The sequence below is a fragment of the Bos javanicus genome, chromosome 3, assembly GCF_032452875.1.
Source record: "Bos javanicus breed banteng chromosome 3, ARS-OSU_banteng_1.0, whole genome shotgun sequence".
NCBI lineage: Eukaryota > Metazoa > Chordata > Mammalia > Artiodactyla > Bovidae > Bos > Bos javanicus.
The window spans coordinates 100,585,284-100,608,174 of record NC_083870.1 but is presented as its reverse complement, the minus strand read 5'-3'; the positions used below and the strand labels follow the sequence as shown (position 1 = coordinate 100,608,174).

Below are 22,891 nucleotides of genomic sequence, written 5' to 3'. Positions count from 1 at the left end.
CAAATCTGTGATAGCACTGTGTGTATACTGAATTACAACGTACCCTATTTAAAAAAACACTGAAGAAGCCTATGACACTATGAAGATTGTTTTTGATAATCTCTCCCTACTTAGAAATACTTGAAGGTTAAAGTGTTAGTTGCTCAGTCGTGTCCAACTCTTCGCAACCCCATGCCAGGGTCCTCTGTCCATGGAATGCTCCAGGCAAGGATACTGGAGTGGGTTGCCATGCCCTTTTCCAGGGGATCTTCCTGACCCAGGGATCGAACCCAGGTCTCCTGCATTGCAGGCAGATTCTTTACCAATTGAGAATCAGGGAAGCCCTAAGGCCTACAAGGGAGGGAAGAACGACAATAATGGATAACAGTTCAAATACGTATTTTGCTAATTAGGTATCTTTGCCCATCTGGAATTTTTAATTTTAACTTTACTTTGGAAAAAAAGATTTTATTTTGGTAATACAGAAATAAAGATATAAGAGGTTTAAAAATATAAGAGATTAGAAGCAAAACCTCCACACTGTTAGTGTCAATTATTCAAAACTAACAGGCAAGAGTTTCAGCAAGTTCCAGGAGTTGGTGATGGACAGGGAAGCCTGGTGTGCTGCAGTCCACGGGGTCGCAAACAGTCAGACATGACTGAGCGCCTGAACTGAACAGGCATAAAATACATTTTTGTGAAAATAAAGCCTCAAGCTCAAACAGTTGTTTAAAAAATACATTTTCAGGAAAAAGATTTTCTAAAGCAATTACCTTGCATTTCACAACACCCAAAGTAGTACCGTGACACAGCCATGTTGCCAACTACTTCCCATTTATTCTCATCAGGATCAAATCGTTCAACAGTGTTCCCTATCTCAGCTCCAACCCAACCACCTGGAACCAAATAAAAAATCTTATTTCCAGAATAAAGGAAACTTATTTATGAAAAGCACCTTAGAAAACATCTAATCTGACAACTTTATATTATGGATGATTATCATATGGACCAGAGAGGTTATGTGTCCAAGATTACAAGAAAAGGTAGAATTTGATTGTAAGTAGAACTTGGATGTTTCAACTCTCTGCCTATGTTTCACAAGCGATTTTAACAAACAAAACAAACCCCCAAACTTCAATCTATTGCATAAGAAATACAATATTTTACAAAACTATTTTTAAAAATAATATCTGCATATTCAGAACAGTCATCCTAATGACATTTAACAAGTCAGCTAAAATGCTCCTCCAGACATCTCATCTGTATTTTATCCTCATCTCCTTCTAAGAGTTCCACGCTTGACAGTATTTCCCAAGTAATATAATTTTGAGAATAAGAACTTTTAAAACTGAAGAGACACAAGTTTCTTATGGTAAGGAAGGAAAATTTCTAAAATAAGCAAAATTTGATTAAGAATTTAAATAATATTAGATATCTTTTAAATTGGAGAGAATAATTACCCAAAGCATAGATAGCCCCATAACATACACACACTCCCAAGCCACAGCGGGGGTGATTCATTGAAGCTACAGTCGTCCACTGTTTAGTAACTGGATCATAACATTCAGTACAGTCAAAAATCATTGAATCTTTTTCACCTGAGTCAAATAAGAGACACATATGAGAAGAATTAATAATGTTATTAGCCTAAAACCACAATACAATATTCAATGGCATTCTGTGTTGTCAGAATTCAACTATTACGTCTGATTTTATACTCTTCATTAAAATTTATTTGCCCACCATGTGTTATTTTGAATCATAGCACTGTCATTTATTAATGTCCACTTAATTAAGCAAAGTAGACTATTACCTGTTTCTAATTTCACCACCCAAACAATCCATGTAATTTTTGGGGATAAAGGTTGCATTTTGAAACTTCTATATTTTCACAGCTTAGATAGCAGGCTCTGCTACAATTTGAGTTTTAATGCAATGCTTATCTAACAACAAACAGAAAATGAAAAAAAAATTTTAAATAGCACTTAAAAATAGAATTTTAAATATAATATACCTAGAAGAAGTTAATGCAATCAAAGATTGTATATGGCTTGGCCCAAAAGTTTGTTCAGCTTTTTCTGTAAGATGTTATGGAAAAACCCAAATGAACTTTTGGCCAACCCAATATAAGACCTTTATGGATATAATTTATAAATTTTATTTAGATAAATTTTTAAATTAGTAGCTCAGACAGTAAAGTGTCTGGCTGCAATGCAGGAGACTTGGGTTTGATCCCTGGGTCGGGAAGATCCCCTGGAGAAGGAAATGGCAACCCACTTCAGTATTCTTGCCTGGAGAATTCCATGGACTGTAGCCTACCAGGCTCCAGGCTCCAGTCCATGGGATGGCAAAGAGTCGGACACGACTGAGTGACTTCACTTCACTTCAAATAAATGAAGAGATGTATCATGTTGATGAATTATAAGTGTCAATGTAAAGATGATTACTCCCAAAATGATTTACAGATTTAAAGAAATTCCAATTTTTAAGAAACCTCTTTTTATTGTATTAAAATACACATAACATAAAATTTATCATCTTAACCATTTTTAAGAATATAGTTCAGTGATATTAAACACATTCACACTGATATACAGCCATCACAATCAGCCATCCCCATAATTCTTTTCATCTTGTAAAACTGAACTCTATACCTACTAAATAGTAACTCTCCATTCTCTCCTCCTCTAGCCCCTGGCAAACACATTGTACTTTCTGTTTTACTGATTCTGACTATTCCAAGTATCTCATATAAGTAGAATCATACAGTATTATTTTAAAAATAGATTTGATGAACTAATTCTGAATTTTATATGGAAGTTTAAAAGAGGCAGAATAGCCAAGCACTCCCAAAAAGAATACTAAGGAGAGAGAAAATTCCCTATTAAATAAGCCTATCAGACTTAAAGTACAGCTATAACACCACAGGAATAGACATAGAGATCAATGGAATAGAAACAAAATTCTAGAATCAGATCCATGCGTATATGATTACTAGGTATATGAGATAGTTTGCATAGCAGAGCAACAGGTAAACAAAAATGCTGGGAATTGTTTTTATATATGTATATGGGGGAAATGAAACTAGTTCCTTACTAATATGATCTATAAAATTCAGTTACAGGTGAATTACAGACCTAAATGTAAATGGAAAAACTATAAAATTTTTAAAAATTAATAAAAGTATATATTTCATGACTTTTGAGTAGACAAGGATTTCTTTAAAAAGATATAAAAAATACTAACCATAAAAGGAAAATTATTATAGAGTTGGCTACATTAAAATTAAAAACATTCATTTACCAAAAGATATAATAAAGACAGTAAAAGATGAAGCAGAAGAGTAGGAAAAGGTATTTTCAGTTCATATAATTTTATGAGAGCCTAGAATCTTGAATGTATACAAAACTCACTGTACAGAAAACAGTTAACAGAGCAAGCCTAAAACTGTCTATTCTTAGAAAGTCCTGCTTACAACATTGACCTAGAGTCTGGGAACATGGCTAGTAAATAGTTCCCTATACACATATAAGATTTTCCTTAATTGATAAACAGTGGCTTTTGTAGTGGTGAAAATGTCCTGAAATTAGTGGTGATGGTTGCACAATTTTGTGAATATACCAAAACCACTGAACTTAACACTCTCTATGGTGAATTTTATGATATGTGAATTATATCTTAATTTTAAAATATAATACGTAGAATAGTAACCCAGATACATACATATCTAGAAGGAAATAAACTGTTAACTGTGATTATCTCTTGGTGGTATGATTATACTATGGATGATTTTTATTTTCTTTTTCATATACCTCAGTTTCAGCAAAATTTTCTATAGCAAACATGAATTACTTTGATAACAAAATATTATTTGAAAATTATATTTTAAGTAATATGTTAAGACAGTAATGTTGACAGTAATATTAGCCTGCAAAGTCATGGCAGTTTTGAAAGGCTGCCATTTATGCTTCTGTGGTATCAGGAAAGGGATACATATATATGGAAGTGTCACACAGGACACTGTGACCCTACATTAAACACAACAGAGTTCATGCAACACAACTGCCAAAATGTACATAAAAAACCATGAGAGTTTCAGCCAAAGATTATATAGACTTATAGTCTTTATACTGACAAGAGGTTATTGCTCAAAACTCTAATTTCTTTGTTAGAATTTTCAGATGCACCATGACATTTATTGATTTAATAAACAGTTTAATAAACAGTTTTTGAGATGATTGCTTTCTCCAAAAAATAATAATCAAATATTATTTAATATCTTTCATTTTAAACTGACAATGTCATAGTTGTAAAATAATAGTAAGATTTTTGATATACAACGTTCAGTATTTGAGAATGACCCATAGAAATAAAGGGGAAAACTGGCTGTAAGAGTTAGAGATGATCTAACAAGATGCTTGCTATAAAGACAAATTACTTGAAAATAAATCTTGATATCAAAAGTGTTAGCATTTATTTCTCTTCAGATCCTTCTCTGATAATTGTTTTTCTCCCACATTCAAATTCCCTTTTATTTAATTTTTATTCATTAATCATTTTAGAATTCATAACAGTTTTAGAAACACAGTGATTTTAATTAAGAAATAAGTCCCAATGTCTAGCTGACATGGTTTTTACACACGCCACTGTCCAGAAAATTGGTTAATTAAAAATGATTCATAAGGGGATTTCCCTGGCAATAAAGTGATTAAGAATCTGCCTTGCAATGTAGGGGGTGCAGGTTCAATCCCTGGTCAGTGAACTAAGGTTCCACATGCCATGGAGCACAGCCAAAAAAAAAAAAAAGATTTGTAATTCAGCTTTCAGAATTAAAATTTTTTTATCACGAACATTGACCTAAATTTTGATGCTACATTTTATGAATATTTTTCATAAAACCAAACCTAAGTCTTTTGACTGGTAACAAATCACAGTGTCCCTCTGGTATGAAATATTTAATATCATATGTTTCCTTTTTCTTCTTTAAATTTCATTTATTTATGGCTGCGACTGATCTTTGTTGATGGCTCAGTAGTTGTGGTACGTGGGCTTAGCTGCTCTGCAGCATGTGGGATCTTCCTGGACCGGGGATTGAACTGATGTCCCCTGAATTAACGGGCAGATTTACTGGACTACCGGGCAAGTCCTGTTTCCTTTTTCTTTCATTACTTTATTTAACAAATGTTTATTTGATTCAATTCAGCTCAGTGGCTAAGTTGCGTCCAACTCTTTGCAACCCCATGGACCACAGCACGCCAGGCCTCCCTGTCCATCACCAACTCCCAGAGTTTACTCAAACTCACGTCCATTGAGTCGGTGATGCCATCCAACCATTTCATCCTCTGTTGTCCGCTTCTCCTCCTGCCCTCAATCTTTCCCAGCATCAGGGTCTTTTCAAATGAGTCAGCTCATCCCATCAGGTGGCCAAAGTTTTGGAGTTTCAGCTTCAACATTAGTCCTTCCAATGAATACCCAGGACTGATCTCTTCTAGGATGGACTGGTTGGATCTCCTTGCAGTCCAATACTCTCAAGAGTCTTCTCCAACACTACAGTTCAAAAGCATCAATTCTTCAGTGTTCAGCTTTCTTTATAGTCCAACTCTCACATCCATACATGACCACTGGAAAAACCATAGTCTTGATGAGATGGACTACTGTTGACAAAGTAACGTCTCTGCTTTTTAACATGCTGTCTAGGTTGGTCATAACTTTCCTTCCAAGGATTAAGCGTCTTTTAATTTCATGCATGCAGTCACCATCTGTAGTGATTCTGGAGGCCAAAAAAATAAACTCAGCCACTGTTTCCACTGTTTCCCCATCTATTTCCCATGAAGTGATGGGACCGGATGCCATGATCTTCGTTTTCTGAATGTTGAGCTTTAAGCCAACTTTTTCACTCTCCACTTTCACTTTCAACAAGAGGCTCTTTAGTTCTTCTTCACTTTCTGCCATAAGGGTAGTGTCATCTGCATATCTGAGCTTATTGATATTTCTTTGGGCAATCTTGATTCCAGCTTGTGCTTCATCCAGCCCAGCCTGTCTCATGATGTACTCTGCATAGAAGTTAAATAAGCAAGGTGACAATATACAGCCTTGATGTACTCCTTTCCCAATTTGGAACCAGTCTGTTGTTCCATGTCCAGTTCTAACTGTTGCTTCCTGACCTGCATACAGATTTCTCAAGAGGCAGGTCAGGTGGTCTGGTATTCCCATCTCTTTCAGAATTTTCCACAGTTTATTGTGATCTACACAGTCAAAGGCTTTGGCATAGTCAATAAAGCAGAAATAGATGTTTTTCTGGAACTCTCTTGCTTTTTCGATGATCCAGCGGATGTTGGCAATTTGATCTCTGGTTCCTCTGCCTTTTCTAAAACCAGCTTGAACACCTGGAAGTTCATGCTTCAGGTATTGCTGAAGCCTGGCTTGGAGAATTTTGAGCATTACTTTACTAGCGTGTGAGATGACTGCAATTGTGTGGTAGTTAGAGCATTCTTTGGCATTGCCTTTCTTTGGGATTGGAATGAAAACTGACCTTTTCCAGTCCTGTGGCCACTGCTGAGTTTTCCAAATTTGCTGGCATATTGAGTGCAGCACTTTCACAGCATCATCTTTTAGGATTTAAAATAGCTCAGCTGGAATTCCATCACCTCCAGGAGCTTTGTTCATAGTGATGCTTCCTAAGGCCCACTTGACTTCACATTCCAGGATGTCTGGCTCTAGGTGAGTGATGACACCATCATGATTATCTTGGTCGTGAAGATCTTTTTGTACGGTTCTTCTGTGTATTCTTGCCACCTCTTCTTAATATCTTCTGCTTCTGTTAGATCCATACCATTTCTGTCCTTTCTTGAGCCCATCTTTGCATGAAATGTTCCCTTGGTATCTCTGATTTTCTTGAAGAGAGCTCTAGTCTTTCCCATTCAATTTTTTCCCTCTATTTCTTTGCACTGATCACTGAAGAAGGCTTTCTTATCTCTCCTTGCTATTCTTTGGAACTCTGCATTCAAATGGGTATATCTTTTCTTTTCTCCTTTGCTTTTCACTTCTCTTCTTCACAGCTATTTATAAAGTCTCCTCAGACAGCCATTTTGCTTTTTTGCATTTCTTCTTCTTGGGGATGGTCTTGATCCCTGCCTCCTGTACAATGTCACAAACCTCCGTCCATAGTTCTTCAGGCACTCATCTATCAGATCTAGGCCCTTAAATCTATTTCTCACTTCCACTGTATAATCATAAGGGATTTGATTTAGGTCATTCCTGAATGGTCTGGTGGTTTTCCCTACTTTCTTCAATTTCAGTCTGAATTTGGCAATAGGGAGTTCATGATCTGAGCCACAGTTAGCTCCTGGTCTTGTTTTTGCTGACTGTATAGAGCTTCTCCATCTTTGGCTGCAAAGAATATAATCAATCTGATTTCGGTGTTGACCATCTGGTGATGTCCATGTGTAGAGTCTTCTCTGTGTTGTTGGAAAAGGGTATTTGCTATAACCAGTGTGTTCTCTTGGCAAAACTCTATCAGCCTTTGCCCTGCTTCGTTCTGTACTCCAAGGTCAAATTTCCCTGTTACTCAAGGTGTTTCTTGACTTCTTACTTTTGCATTCCAGTCCCCTATAATGAAAAAGACATCTTTTTGGGGTGTTAGTTATAAAAGGTCTTGTAGATCTTCATAGAACCGTTCAACTTCAGTTTCTTCAGCATTACTGGTCAGGGCATAGACTTGGATTACCGTGAAACTGAATGATTTGCCTCGGAAACTAACAGAGATCATTCTGTCGTTTTTGAGATTGCATCCAAGTACCGCATTTCAGACTCTTGTTGACTATGACAGCTACTCCATTTCTTCTAAGGGATTCTTCCCCACAGTAGTAGATATAATGGTCAGTATTAGATTATAATGAGTTAAATTCACCCATTCCAGTCCATCCTAGTTCGCTGATTCCTAAAACATCGACATTTACTCTTGCCATCTCCTCTTTGACCACTTCCAATTTGCCTTGATTCATGGACCTAACATTCCAGGTTTCTATGCAATATTGCTCTTTACAGCATAAGCACAACTACATCTATATATACTCCAGAGTATCCAGCAAAATATATAAGGCATTTAAGAATGTAGTCAACTTAAGAGTTATAGTCTAAAAATGGAAATAAGACATTTTTATTATTACCTCCAATTGCGTAGACCATTCCTCCCAGAACTGCTACTCCCAGTCCACATCGAGCCTGATGAAGTGAAGACACAGTGGTCCAGTACTGGCTAAAGGTGTCAAAACGTTCTACACAACTGAGGGCTCTGCTATCGCTCCAACGACCCCCCTGCAATCGAGTATATCCACCTGAATAAAGAAAGGAAAGCAGGTACACAGCAAATCCCTTACTGCTAAATATGGAAATGGTAGTAACAAGAAAAATCTAGCCCTCTACATCTAGATTTTCAATAACTACTGCATAGTAAGGAATACATACTTTAGAGTCTGTCAGATGCACATCTATTATTCTTAAATGTACCAAGTCCTAAAAGATGATGGCTTAAATGCAATGAATTCAACCACAATATTCTACCACCTGGTCCTGGTCATAACTAAATGTTAGATAAAATGTAAATCTAGGAACTTGTTATCTGTCTAGTTAGGAAGTTTCATTGTGATTTCTATTCATGCACTGAGTCTTAGTCGTGTCACAAGAGATCTTTCATTGTGACATGCAGACCCTAGTGTAGAGCCTGGGCTCAGTATCTGCAGCTTGAGAGGTCAGTGCTTGTGGCACATGGGCTCTAGAGCTTGTGGGCTAAGCAGCTGCAGTGTGCAGACTTAGCTGCTCCATAGCATATGAGCTCTTACTTCCCCACCCAGAGACTGAACCTGTCTTCCCTGTACTGCAAGGTGGATTCTTAACCACTGAACCACCAGGGAAGTCCCTATTAATATCTTTTTCAATTAAAAAATAGTGAGGGTTGAAAGCCTTGTTTAACTGAACATCCCATTATAAAAAAGGTTAATGAACACTCAAAAATTATAATTTATATATAATAGTATATATAAAATTACACATGCAATGACATACATAGTATAAATTATGTTATACATAAAGTTCTTATATATAAATTAATTATGTATATAAATCTGGACAATTTGTTGTTGATATATATCAACATTTTAAATTCTATTTTAAATATTTTTTTTAATAGAGGAAATTCCCTGGCAGTCCAGTGTTTCAGACTCTGTGCTTTCACTGAGGTGGCCCAGGTTAAATTCCTAGTCAGAGAACCAAGATCCCTCAAGCTGTACAGCATGGCCAAAAAACTACACTACACTATACTACACTACAATAAAATACAAAATGTCCATACAATATTCCTTTGGATTGTCCTGCATCTCCACACTTTGGAGACCACTAGTTCCTGTTATCCCTAAAGACCATCTCAGACGCTGTGAATAGTTAATATGTTTGAGATTTATTTTCCTATTTCTCACTAGAATTCAAATATTACTTTTTAAAGCCACATATCTTAGGCAATTATTTGATAATAATTGGGTATCTAAGAACACAAAGATTTAAATCACCAAATAATAGACATCAAATAAATATCTTTATTCTTAGATGTGTCCACTATACTATATAAATGCAATTTCTAAATCTGCAGCCTGTATGTGAAATTAAATATGCCTATTTGACATACATGCATATTCTCACATGTTTAATAATAACAAAACTTTTAAAGGTTTTGATCCTGAAAATAAAGATAATTTATATTACTTTTTAAAAGGTTCTCACCTACTGCATACAGGTACTTTCTTGCTTTCTTCCGAGGTCGAACCTTAGATGTCTGCAGAAAACTACAAAATTTGTTCTCTTTGGGAGATTTGCACACCTCACAGTACTCTTTCAAAAGTGTTTGCAATGCAACACGAAGATTAAAATCAGATATTCCTAAAGTAATGTTGAAAAAGATGTTTTAATCAACTTTTAAACAATATCGAAAAGACTTATTTCCATGAAAATGAAATACATTTAACAATAAAAAAATGAAAGATCATCAAATATTGGAGTTTGTTTCCTACAATACCAAATATTTTTTTACAGCTTCGGGGTATTGGAGTTTCGGCTTCAGCATCAGTCCTTCCAAAGAACACCCAGGACTGATATCCTCTAGGATGGACTGGTTGGATCTCCTTGCAGTCCAAGGGACTCTCAAGAGTCTTCTCCAACACCACAGTTCAAAAGCATCAACTCTTCGGTGCTCAGCTTTCTTCACAGTCCAATTCTGACATCCATACATGACGACTGGAAAAACCATTGCCTTGACTAGACAGACCTTTGTTGGCAAAATAACGTCTCTGATTTTGAATATGCTATCTAGGTTGGTCATAACTTTTCTTCCAAGGAGTAAGCGTCTTTTAATTTCATGGCTGAAATCACCATCTGCAGTGATTTTGGAGCCCAGAAAAATAAAGTCTGACACTGTTTCCACTGTTTCCCCATCTATTCACCATGAAGTGATGGGATCGGATGCCATGATCTTCGTTTTCTGAATGTTGAGCTTTAAGCCAACTTTTTCACTCTCCTCTTTCACTTTCATTAAGAGGCTCTTTAGTTCTTCACTTTCTGCCATAAGGGTGGTGTCATCTGCATATCTGAGGTTACTAGTATTTCTCCTGGCAATCTTGATTCCAGCTTGTGCTTCTTCCAGCCCAGCGTTTCTCAGTGGTAGCCAAAATCCGCAGTAGTGAGATATATCCTTGGTTGGGTAAGTAGGTCTTGATATCAGATCAATAATTGCATCTCACCAAGAGAGAGGTCAGAGTCCAGGCCCATAGGCAAGGACCTTAGCCTGAGCAGATATCTATTCTTTCACCACCCTCTTGCCTCAAGCTAGAAAGAAGTGGTGAGAACACAATACATAGCAATTAAATTTTAGGTGGGATAAAGAGAGTAGTAATATCAAGATTGCCAGGAGAAATATCAATAACCTCAGATATGTAGATGTGTATGTGTGCATGCTAAGTCACTTCAGTCATGTCAACTCTGTGCGACCTTATGGACTGTAGCCCACCAGGCTCCTCTGTCCAGGGGATTCTCCAGGCAAGAATACTGGAGTGGCTTGCCATACCCTCCTCCAGGGGATCTTCCCAACCCAGGGATCGAACCAGGACCATCTCCTTTGTAATTAGCAGGTGGATTCTTTACCACTAGGTGGGAAGCCCCCAGATATGCCGATAACACTACCCTTAAGGCAGAAAGCAAAGAGGAACTAAAGGGCCTCTTGATGAGGTGAAAGAGGAGAGTGAAAAAGCTGGCTTAAAACTCAACATTCAGAAAACTAAGATCATGGCATCTGGTTCTATCACTTCATGGCAAATAGATGGGGAAACAGTGGAAACAGTGACAGACTTTATTTTCTTGGGCTCCAAAATCGCTACAGATGGTGACTGCAGCCATGAAATTAAAAGACGCTTGCTCCTTGGAAGAAAAGCTATGATAAACCTAGACAGCGTATTAAAAAGTAGAGACATTATTTTGCTGACAAAGGTCTGTATAGTCAAAGCTATGGTTTTTCCAGTAGTCATGTACGGATGTGAGAGTTGGACCATACAGAAGGCTGAGTGCTGAAGAATTGATGCTTTTGAACTGTGATGTTGGAGAAGGCTCTTGAGAATCCCTTGGACAGCAAGATTAAACTAGTCAATCCTAAAGGAAATCAATTGTAAATATTCATTGGAGGGACTGATGCTGAGGCTGAAGCTCCAATACTTTGCCCACCTGATGTGAAGAACTGACTCAGTGGAAAAGACCCTGATGCTGGCAAAGATTGAAGGCTGGAGACGAAGGGGACAACAGGGGAACAAGATGGTTGGATGGCATCACCAACTCAATGGACATGAGTTTGAGTAAGCTCTGGGAGATGGTGAAGGACAGGGAAGCCTGGCGTGCTGCAGTCCATGGGGTCCGCAAAGAGTTGAACACAACTGAGCAACAACAACAAATACCAAGATAGAAAATGTGTCATGGAGAATTATCAGAGCAAGCAGATTTGAACAGAGTTGCCAAATTAAGCATGAGCAGTATATCAAGAAATAGCAATACAACTATTTAAATATACCCCAGAAAAAAAAAAGAGAAAGTGACTGAAGAATTCAGTTTGGAAGAAAACATTAGCCACATAACAGAAACAGATTCTCTATATACAAGATAGATTTATTTTTAAGAATAAAGATCCTATATGCAAAAAAAAAAAGGCTCAAAGACAAAATGAGGTGCATTGCTAAGGAAATAAAGTGACAGTAGTGCAGACATAATAAATTAGAAGCAAGAAACTAATTAGACAAAAATCAAATTGGCAATTTGGAGTAAAGACTTAAGAAAACAAATGTGAGCATAGAGCAAAAGACAAAATATTTTAACATTCAGTTCAGTTGCTCAGTCATGTCCGACTTTTTGCAACCCCATGAACTGCAGCATGCCAGACCTCCCTATCTATCACCAACTCCGGGAGTTTACTCAACAACTCATGTCCATTGAGTCAGTGATGCCATCCAGCCATCTCATCCTCTGTTGTCCCCTTCTCCTCTCGCCTTCAGTCTTTCCCAGCATCAGGGTCTTTTCCAATGAGTCAGTTTCTCACATTTGGTGTCCAAAGTATTGGAGTTTCAGCTTCAATATCAGTCCTTCCAATGAATATTCAGGACTGATTTCCTACATTATAAGATGATAAATACAAAAGACAAAAAAGTTTCCAATACAAGGATGAAGACCACCAAAGGAAACGTTAGAAATATTCAGGAATTTCACAAAGGAAAAATTTTCCAAAATGAAGGAAAAATTGCTGCATACCACAGGGCATGACCAAAAAAAGGAAAAGGGTATATGATATAGTCTAAGGAAAAATGGCAAATTTGAACACAAATCAAGAATAATGAAAGAGAATTCTTTAGCCATCCAAGCAGAAAAAGCAAGTCATTGGGGAAAAAAAAAAAACACTCCTTACAAACGTAGGGTGGAGGTAGAGGTGGGGGGAATGCTCAAAAATTAAGCATATTGTACCCACACAAATATCTGTTAAATTTAAAAGGTAACAGAAATTCTCAGATATGAGGGAAAAAATCAGCAAATACAGTAATCATGAACCTTTCTTAGAAAAAAAAAATCTTGGTGATGAAATTTAACCAACCAAATGACGAATCAAAAAAGAAAGCTCAGGGAATTCCCTGGCAGTCCAGTAGTTAGGATTCGGTGCTTTCACTGTGATGACCTGGGTTCAATCCCTTGTGGAGGAAGTAAGATCCTGCAAGCAGTGCTGCAGGGCCCCAAAATAAAGGAAAGTTCAGGAACAAAAAGCCTACTGTTAAAAAACTGGTACAGAGCATTCAATCCACTTAAATATACAATAAAAGCACAGAGCTAGGAGGATTTGAAAAGTTTCTATATAAGGGCTATGTAGACCTTGAAGCAGGTAAGGAGAAAAATAACAATACTAATTACCTCATATTTCACAGCAGAGAATCTACACTTTAAAATTGAAACACAAAATGAAACTATGGTTTCACCTTTTAATGAAGCTCATCTTTTTGTTTTTATTATGTAAAAACTTTTTAGAATGAATACTTCTTGGGATTAAATAAACATTTATCTAATTAGTTTCTTCTTTGTTAACTTTCAGTGAGATTTAGGTATATTTTTTGTATTATAAATAGTATGATAGAATGATTCTTATTCTTGTAAATTTTTTTTCTATCCATCCTTGCAACCATACCCCCACCCATCATCCATTCTCCTATACAGAGACATCTAGAATGATGTTTAATGAATGTTAATTATAACTCTTTCTGTATGGTGAACTTTGGGTTATCTGTTGTTTGCTTTTTTAATAATTTATTACCTAAAGTTTTTATAAGAGCATGTACCATTTTTAAAAAGTAAAATCATTCTCTAAAATGCAAGAAAAAGATATATTATCATATACTAATAATATTAAATTACCTGAATTATACACCATAGGGGAAAATCTACACATTTCACATAATACAATTTAACCATTTCAATGAAGTCTTTTGCTCCCTCATTGAATTTTGTGGTAGAGTCTCATTAGTTTTCTGTATAAATTGTCCATCTTTTCTCTAAAAAGATCAGAGATAAAGTTTCAAAAATACTGAAAAATAGTAAGGTTGCCTTTGGAAAATATCCTCCATTTATTTCTCCCTTGCTTCCCTGCAGTTGTATTCCAGTGAAATGTCCCTAGGTGATAACTACTGGGCAGTACAAGACTTGAATATTATGACACTAAAAAGCCATAGGAAAACATGCCCCAATTCCAGGGAACTTCCCTTCAGTACTTCGTATCTGCAGCACTTTGCAAAAGTCAACTCAACCATGAAAGCCTTTGTCCCACTCCTAACTTCTCACATGATACACACAAAAAACATGTCTGGATAATTCTTCTCTTGCTTTAGCATTTAAATATAGTCAGTCTTCATTTTTTGTAGATTCTTTACTTATGAATACATCTACTCACTAACATGAATTTTCAACCCAAATCAACACTCACAGCGCTTTCTTGCTGGTTCACAGACATGCCATACAGTGGCAAAAAATTTGAATCACCTAACATCCATGCTTCCAGGTGAGACCGAAAGAGGCGACATTCTGCCATCGTATTTCAGTTCTCACTATAAACAATTGTCCTCTTCACATTCTATTTAGCATCATGGCACTTTGTATTTTCTGTTGGCCTTTTCACTGTTTAAAACAGTCCCTAAGCATACTGTGAAAGTACCATGTCTAGTGTTTGTAAGTGCAAGAAGGCTGTGATGTGTCTTGCAGAAGCCTAACATGTGTTAGGCTTCACTCAGCCTTGAGTTGTAGTTTTGTTGGCCATGAGTTTAATGAATCAACAGTATATATTAAATGAGGGGGTTTTGACAGACGCACACAAAAAAACAAGTTTATGTATTGATCAGGTGACAAAAATTTTGTGACCAGAGGCTTCTAAGAACTTACCTCATGCTTTTCTTAGGAACAATGGTTCAGTATTTGCTGATCACTGTTCTTGGTAAATTTATAGAGGATAACTACCACAAATAGTAGTAGTCAGTGAGAACTAACTATATAGTAGTAGTAGTAGTCAGTGAGTAATGACTATATATATGAATAATGAGAATTAATGATATATACATTAATACAAGATATCACTGAGAAAAAATTACAAATTTCTGTTGACACTGTTAAGAGTGGAAAAACCTAAAAATCCACATTAAATATAATTATATCATATAATTACAACTTTAATGCTAATACTATAATTAATTCATAGTAAAATATTTGTAATTCAGTCACATCCTAAATGACAAGAGTTAAAGCTTCAAATCTTGAAACTGGTCCAAAGTAGTTTTTAAAAATAAATTTAAATATTATTTTTCTAATATAAAGATAAAATTTATTTTATACTATGGTGAAAAGTGTTTTCAAAGTTTAGAACTTAAATATATTCAAAGGCTACATAGAAGCTGTATTATTATATCAATATACAATTAATTTTATAATGAGAGGACTTATAGGATGTATTGAGTTTTGGTTTTGTGTTCAGCATATATAGTTTTCCTTAAATGTTTAGGTTTTGCTGAATTTTTCAAAGTGGCAAGAAGAAATCTTACGCTAAAATAATTAGTACTACTACCAAAAATAGCCGCAGTATTTTAGCTCTGTCAATAAATTCCTCTCCCTTGGTAGTTAACCTCAAGATAAAGATCTGATTAAAATATGCAGAAATACTGAAATGCTACTGTACCTACAAAATACAAAAGTTGTATCTTACATATAATAACCATTCAATAAATGTTTGCTATTGAAGTGAAAAATGAAAACACTATCACATTTCAAAGAGAGGAAAGGTCACTGGATAAAACTAATTTAACATGGAACAAAAAAATTACCTTCTATGTACTTTACAAGTCTCTGAGGAGGTAATAAAGGGAATCGAATTGGGTCCAGCACTTCCACCACATGTTTTCTTCTCTTTCCTAGATCTTTCAGTATCCATTGCATTGCAGCTAAGAAGACCTGGTATTCATCCTCGATGCTAAGCTCTTCACTTCGCAAAATTTTGATCAGCTGATCTTTTGTAAGTGCCAGGAACTCTTCCCCACTATGCACCTCCAAGAAATGGACATGAATGTAGTTTTCTGTAAATTCCAGAAGATCATGGCAGGCAATCTGCTCAGAGAACTGAAAGATCCCAATGCAGTTCAGTGGATCAATTTGTCCTTTCAGAAATTCACAGCAAAGATTAACGACTTCAGTCAACTGTAGCATGTCTGCTGCAACAATCAACTCCTGGACATTATTCACGCCTATGTTCACTATACCTAGGGAAGTAGGGAGACAAAATGACCAATAACATAAAACAAACATTTGACTTATATTCAAAAAGCATTATACTTGATTCCACTGATAGCTCAGGCTTTGTGGGGGTAGATGAATACTAAGTAAAAGGCAACAAAGAACTTGTAGAAAGGTGCAAAACCTAAGTGATAATAGTACTGCACATGCATGGAGCACTTAACAATGAACCAGGCACAGCATAATTGCTCTATACATTCACTTAACCCTCCATATAACCCCATACAGTAGGATTTCCCCCTTATATTTATATTAAGAAAACAGAATTGGAAAGTTAAAGTAACTCAACTCTTTGTCACACGGTTAAGTGAGATGCAATGTAGGGAGTGACATCAAAGTCCATGCTTTTAACATAGGGCTATATGCATCTAACAAACATTTGACTGAGGCACAGGAGTGAGTAAGACATGGGCCATATTCTTCATTACAATCAAGTGCCATATAAATGTTAATTTTTAATGTGAGGTAAAACCAAGAGTCCATAACATATGAGAAGTTTTAAGCATTTAACATTTAAGTAACTATATATACCAATCTCCTTCCAGAGGGCTTCACTTTCATATACTTATATGATGACTTTGGAAAGAGATCAAATACCCAATTATATTTAGAAAGAAAAGGATAAACTCTCCATTCACTCTTTTTCTTTTTTTTTTTTTTTTGACCTAGCTGGGTCTTAGTTGCAGCATAGGGAATCTTTGTTGCTGTGTGCAGGATCTAGTTCCCTGACCAGGGATTGAAACTGGGCCCCCTGCATTGGTTGACTGGATTCTTAACCAATGAACCACCAGGGAAGTCCCTCCATTCAATCTCATAATTTCCCTTTATCCCTTTTAAAACATTCAACTAAACTGTGTGTTTGTATTCTCAATTAGATTTATAAAGTCTGTTAAGAAAAAGCTTGCCCTTTCTGTATTTCTAAACACAAGAAAAAGCTTGCCCTTTCTGTATTTCTAAGAGTCATGTCCGACTCTTTGCGACCCCATGGACTACAGCCTATCAGGCTCCTCTGTCCATGGGATTTTCCAGGCAAGAGTGCTGGAGTGGATTGCCATTTCCTTCTCCAGGGGATCTTCCCGACCCAGAAATAGAACCCGGGTCTCCTGCATTGCAGGCAGACGCTTTACCGTCTGAGCCACCAGGGAAGCCCCTTCTAAACACTACGTGCCCCCAAAATTTATTATATATGAATGAATGGCCAAAGACACTACGGTGAGAGGGAGAATATGGCTTGTTAAATGCAAATAGGGAATTTTCCAAAAGTATAAGAAATGGAATTCACCATGGGAATAAACAGTAGTGGCTGCAGAGAAACCTAAGACTTAATTGAATGAAATGAGAGTTCATTACAAATTTGGAGAAGATAACATCATGGGTTGTGATGGAAGGTAACTGAAGGAATGGTATTGGATGAAGCCAAGGATTACTTAAGAGTAACAAAAAGAATGCCCTACAACTTAGTAAGTCTTTACAGGTTATTAAAAGCCCTTTTACAGCAACAAGAACAAAAAAACAAAATACTCAATCAAAAAATGGTCAGAAGACCTAAATAGGTATTTCTCCAAAGAAGACATACAGATGGCCAACAGGCACATGAAAAGATGTAAGGCAGAAAAGTATAAAAATGAAAATCAAACGTTTTCCCATACACAGACATACACTATTTTTTTTCTGACTTGCCAGTAGTGTGGAGCCCTAACCCCTGATGCCTGGGAATTCCCTATATTAACACTTTAGTGTATCTCTTTCAAATCTAGTTTTCCATATGTATTTACACTACATATAATACTTACATGGGCTTCCCTGGTGGCTCAGTGGTAAAGAATCTGCCTGCCAATGCAGGAGTCACGGGTTCAATCCCTGGGTCAGGAAGATCCCCTGGAGAAGGAAATGGCAACCCACTCCAGTATTCTTGCCTGGGAAATCCCATGGATAGAGGCGCCTGGCAGGCTATAGTCCACAGGGTTGCAAAAGTCAGACACAACTTAGCAACTAAACAACAACAATATAATACTTACATACCTGTGTAAATGAAATCTAAAAGTATTTGAAAGATTCCAGCTTCAATTCCTAGAATCTGTACAACATCTTTCGAGGACTCCTTCATTCCTCCAGTGAACAAAGCTGCAAAGTAAGGACTACTGGCAGCCAAAACCAGCCGATGAACTTTAAAAGTTTCCTTCCCAACTTGCAGCTCCACATCACAGAAATGCTCTCCATTCCTCATTTTATTGATCTGAGCCAAGATGAGTTGAGCATGTTTATCTAATGAAAAATGACTATCACCAGCCTTGGCACAGCCCTCATTAGCCATGATGATGATAGATCAATTAAAAGGACTGTGGCCCATAATCTGGTCCTACCCTGAAAAAAAGAAAGAGACCAAGCAACAAGTTTTTGTGTTTAGCATGTCTTCTGTTCATATACATATGAAACATTCCCTATCCTCAAGGAAATGAAAATCTATTTAGGGACATAAAACACACATGAAACTAATAAGGACTAAACTGTGTGGTGCTATTCCTAACAGGGTTTCAGAGAAGGGAGTGAATAATACGGTCTAAAATAACTGGAGAACGCCTCACAGCAGAAATGGAACCCCAACTGGATATTGAGTGACAGTGTATTAAGGTATGAGGAGACGGTGAACTAAAGAAAACAAGGAAAGGCACAAAGGTAGAAGGATAGCCTTGTACACTGTGGTAAGGAAGCACACACGGCAGTCAAAACGAACTTTCAAAAAGCAATTGTGGGGCTTCCCTGGTGGCTCAGTAGAAAAGAATCTGCCTGCCAATGCAAGAAACATGAGTTTGACCCCTAGTCCAGGAAGATCTACATGCAGAGGAGCAACTAAGCCCATGCACCACAACTACTGAGCCTGTGCTCTAGAGCCCAGGAATCACAATTACTGAGCCCAGATGCCCTAGAGCCCATCCTCTGCAACACAGAAGCCACCACAATGAGAAGCCCAAGGACCACAACTACAAAGTAGCCCCAGCTCACCACAACTAGAGAAAAGCCAGTGCAGCAAGACCCAGCACAGCCAAAAATAAATAAATGAGTAATTTTTTTAAAAAAAAAAGGAACTTAAGTGTTCTCTCTTTTTTTTTAAGCAATTGTGATCAGGCCAACTGTCTGCTTAAAATCCTTCAATTTGTTCACTTCCTTTAGCACAAAAAAGACCTTCAAATTTCATCTCTGTCTACCCATCCAATCCTACCTCCTATAATCCTCTTTGAACACTTTTAATACTCCAATAAAATCTAACAGTTTGCAGTTCTCTAAAGGCATCTCTTTCATGATACCCTTTCCCAGCTTTTCTGTCTGGATCTTTGTTATAATTAAAGACTGTTCAAACTTAATATCCTCCAGGAAATCTTCCCTGTTCCTCTCTCCTCTGGGTTTGGTGCTCACCCTAACCATACCTAATTTACAGCCCATTATCACAATCTGGGGGCTTCACTAGTAGCTTAGTGGTAAAGAATCCACCTCTAGGAGATGCAGGTTTGATCCCTGGGTCAGGAAGATCTCCTGGAGAAGGAAATGGCAACCCACTCCAGTTTGCCCGGAAAATCCCATGAACAGAGCCTAGCAGGCCATGGGGTTGCAAGAGAGTTAGACACAACTTAGTAACTAAACAACAACAATCACAGTCTTCCTTGTCACCCTACTCCCTATGAACACACACATAGGGAGTAGGACTGAAAGCTCTCCAGAGAGCTCAAAAAACAAGTCTGAAACACGACTATTGTCGTGTTTATTCTTAATAAACCTATAAAGGTTCATGTTCAAACTTGCTTGACTTTTCAGAAAGTCCTTACTTTCTGAAAGTTTCCTGAAAGACAATTCTTTTGGAACTATCTTTCATAGCTGTGAAATAATAATAGCTTAGGTTGTTTTTGTTTAATTCTGACAACTTTTTCACACATTATGCCAATTGTAATTCTCACAATAATTAAGAGGCTGGAAGAAAAGATATTGTTATTCAAAATAAGAGAAGGAAACTGAAGCTCAGTTTCCCAAGGACACAGTGTTAGTACAATGACAGTCCTAGTATTTAAACCCAGGTCTGACTCTAAATCCTGGGGTTTTCCCATCATATCATGTGCACAGAAAGAGCTTTGAAACCCAGGCAAATAAGTTTGAACATGAACCTTTATAGGTTTATTAAGAATAAACATGACAATAGTCATGTTTCAGACTTGTGTTTTGAGCTCTCTGGAGGATATGCTAAGAGGTAGGAAAGTCTTAGAAAAGAGACTTCCAGCTTCAACAATGAGAATCAAAGGGATAAATCCAAGTTACTTTTTGAAAAAAGAAACCATGAGATCCAGTTATATAAGAGATATCGAGATGAAGCACAAGAGAAATCTAAGATGACAAAGGCATTTAGGTATCAAGGAAAACTAGTCGACTAACAGAAATGGTGGGAGCAGCTAAGTTTTCAGCATTCAGTAAAACTTATCAAAGTAAAAATAACTAAGCTGATTATTATGATTACTTAGGAATTAACTTCTTGAGAAACTTGACTGAAAAGTTCCAAGGTAGCTGCTAAAACTTCACATCAGCACCAACATAAATGTCAATATATTACATTTAACTTACACAGAAAAAGTGTATTTCTCTCTAGATAGAAATTTGATCTGCAGATATTATTAAACATGGCACCGCAGTCAGGCTTTTTCTGTTTTAGATTTCTTCCTGTCAGCAGATTCTGGACTCAGCGATTTGTTTAATTACAAGGTACCTCCTCTGCCTCCAACTTCAGGGCATCAAGCATAGCTTGAGATAAAACGCTGCCTCTTGGTACAAAAAAGTGACTGAATATCCATCCACTCTGGCAGCAGACAGCAGAAATCCTCCTTCACTACTACTACGCTTCTTAGTAACTGCTGATACTATCCCACGGCCAGTGCAGTAATTCATTCCAAAAGAAGGTACGTGGTGTCACCCCATTTCCAAAAGGAAAGAGCTTAATATAGGGCCATCGCATAGGGGTGTAAGGGACGCGCCTCAACAGACACAAATTTGAAAGGTGGATTATTAAGGAAATGGTGGAGACGCTCAGAGGAAGCAAAGAGAATCTATGTTTAGTGGCCTCAAATTCACTGCCTCGAGCATCTGGAAGCTGCTTCACTCAGCAAAGGGTGTCAAAAAGAATCCCAGGACGAGCGAGCGTCCAAAAAAAAAAAAAAAAGAGGCTCTTTGTGCTTGATTTGGAGGCTGGACCCCGAGAGCTACTCCTGGGATGCTGCGCCACTAAAGGCAGATAAACGATCTGGCGCTACCTAAACGGCCGGGAAGGCATCTCAGATGGCTCTGGCGAGAGCATGAGGTCTGACGAAATCAGACCGGCCGGGGCTCGGCCTCGGATTCCCCAGTAGGGGCGGGGAGACGAGAAGCAGGTGGAGACCGGACTAGACGACCCTCCGGTGAGGGCGAAAACACTTCGATTATTAGAGGCATGCCTGAACGGCAGGAGGAAGCCAGTTCCAGAGGCTCCTCGCACGCTCCTCCACAAAGACAGAGGCGAGGACGAAACTCCCAACCCAGTCACAGATGCCCCCGGGACGCGGACCCTTCTTACCCGCCGCTTCCCCTTCCCGCCGGCGCCCGCTCAGGCTCTGCGCGCGCAGCCGCGATCCGCTAGCGCGCAGAGTGGGCGGGGAAAGCCCGGCGGGGTGACTAGGCAGTGCGGTCCGCGGCCGGGTGCTGGAGGTGAGGCGGGTCTGGGGAGTGGGCCTGTCCGCTTCGCTGGCCAGGCCTGTCTGCGCGTGCGCACTGCTCTTCAGGTCCCGGGGAGCGGCGCCTCCTGGTGCTACTTTGCGGCGGCGCTCGGCTGGTGCTTGACTACTCACAGGCAACGGTCCAGCGGCCAGCCAAACCCGCCTGTGGAGGCTGGCGGACTCGCCGTTTCCACGCCGCCTACCCTTTCTCGATTCTTGTGGCGTCCCAGACAGCCAGCGATCATCCGTGCTGAGAGTCGGGACCTAGTCTCCTCACGCAGCCTCTGACGCTGCTCCCAGAGTCCACAACTGTCTAGATGTGGCTCAGACGGTAAAGAACCAGCCCACAATGAGGGAGACCTGGGTTCTATCCCCGGGTTGGGAAGATCCCCTGGAGAAGGGAATGGCTACCTACTCCAGACGGGCCTGGTGCAGGCCATGGTGTTGCAAAGAAACGGACACGACTGAGCGACGAACACTTTCTCTTCACATAAAGGACTTAGCCTCCAGGCCTATCCATCCCTCCAAAACTGTTGAGTACCCCACAGAGAGAACATTCGGAGTAGAAGTCAGTCCAAGACCTGGATAAAGTCATTTCTGCAGTGAAAGGAATTACAAGTTTATCTATCATTTCCTTTTCTGCTAGGTACAATGTTTTCCTCTTTTTTTGTTATGTATTTATTTGTAAGAATCTTTCTTAGAAATTCTGTAGCCCTGTTATTTAAGTTTGCAACAAATAATTTTCCTCAGGGAGGTTTACAAAGCAGCATACTTCTCATTTGCATGTGTGTCTC

At 38.2% G+C, this 22,891-nt stretch overlaps 1 protein-coding gene across 5 annotated transcripts in view; it reads right to left on the bottom strand.

Moving 5' to 3' along the window:
• Positions 1 to 22,131, bottom strand: part of IPP (intracisternal A particle-promoted polypeptide) — a 37,234-nt gene extending 15,103 nt beyond the window's left edge. The window contains exons 1-7 of one of the 5 annotated variants that reach the window (XM_061413103.1): positions 21,959 to 22,131; positions 18,394 to 18,735; positions 15,906 to 16,337; positions 9,754 to 9,909; positions 8,148 to 8,315; positions 1,440 to 1,577; positions 753 to 875 (exon numbers count right to left, since the gene is read on the bottom strand). In XM_061413103.1, coding sequence (XP_061269087.1) covers positions 753 to 875; positions 1,440 to 1,577; positions 8,148 to 8,315; positions 9,754 to 9,909; positions 15,906 to 16,337; positions 18,394 to 18,685 — 1,309 coding nt within the window. In that variant the 5' untranslated portion in view covers positions 18,686 to 18,735; positions 21,959 to 22,131. Of the gene's footprint in view, positions 1 to 752; positions 876 to 1,439; positions 1,578 to 8,147; positions 8,316 to 9,753; positions 9,910 to 15,905; positions 16,338 to 18,393; positions 18,736 to 20,976 lie in introns of all 5 variants that reach the window. The other 4 variants (XM_061413106.1, XM_061413108.1, XM_061413104.1 and 1 more) reach the window with 4 other exon arrangements.
• Between the last annotated feature and the right edge of the window lie 760 nt (positions 22,132 to 22,891).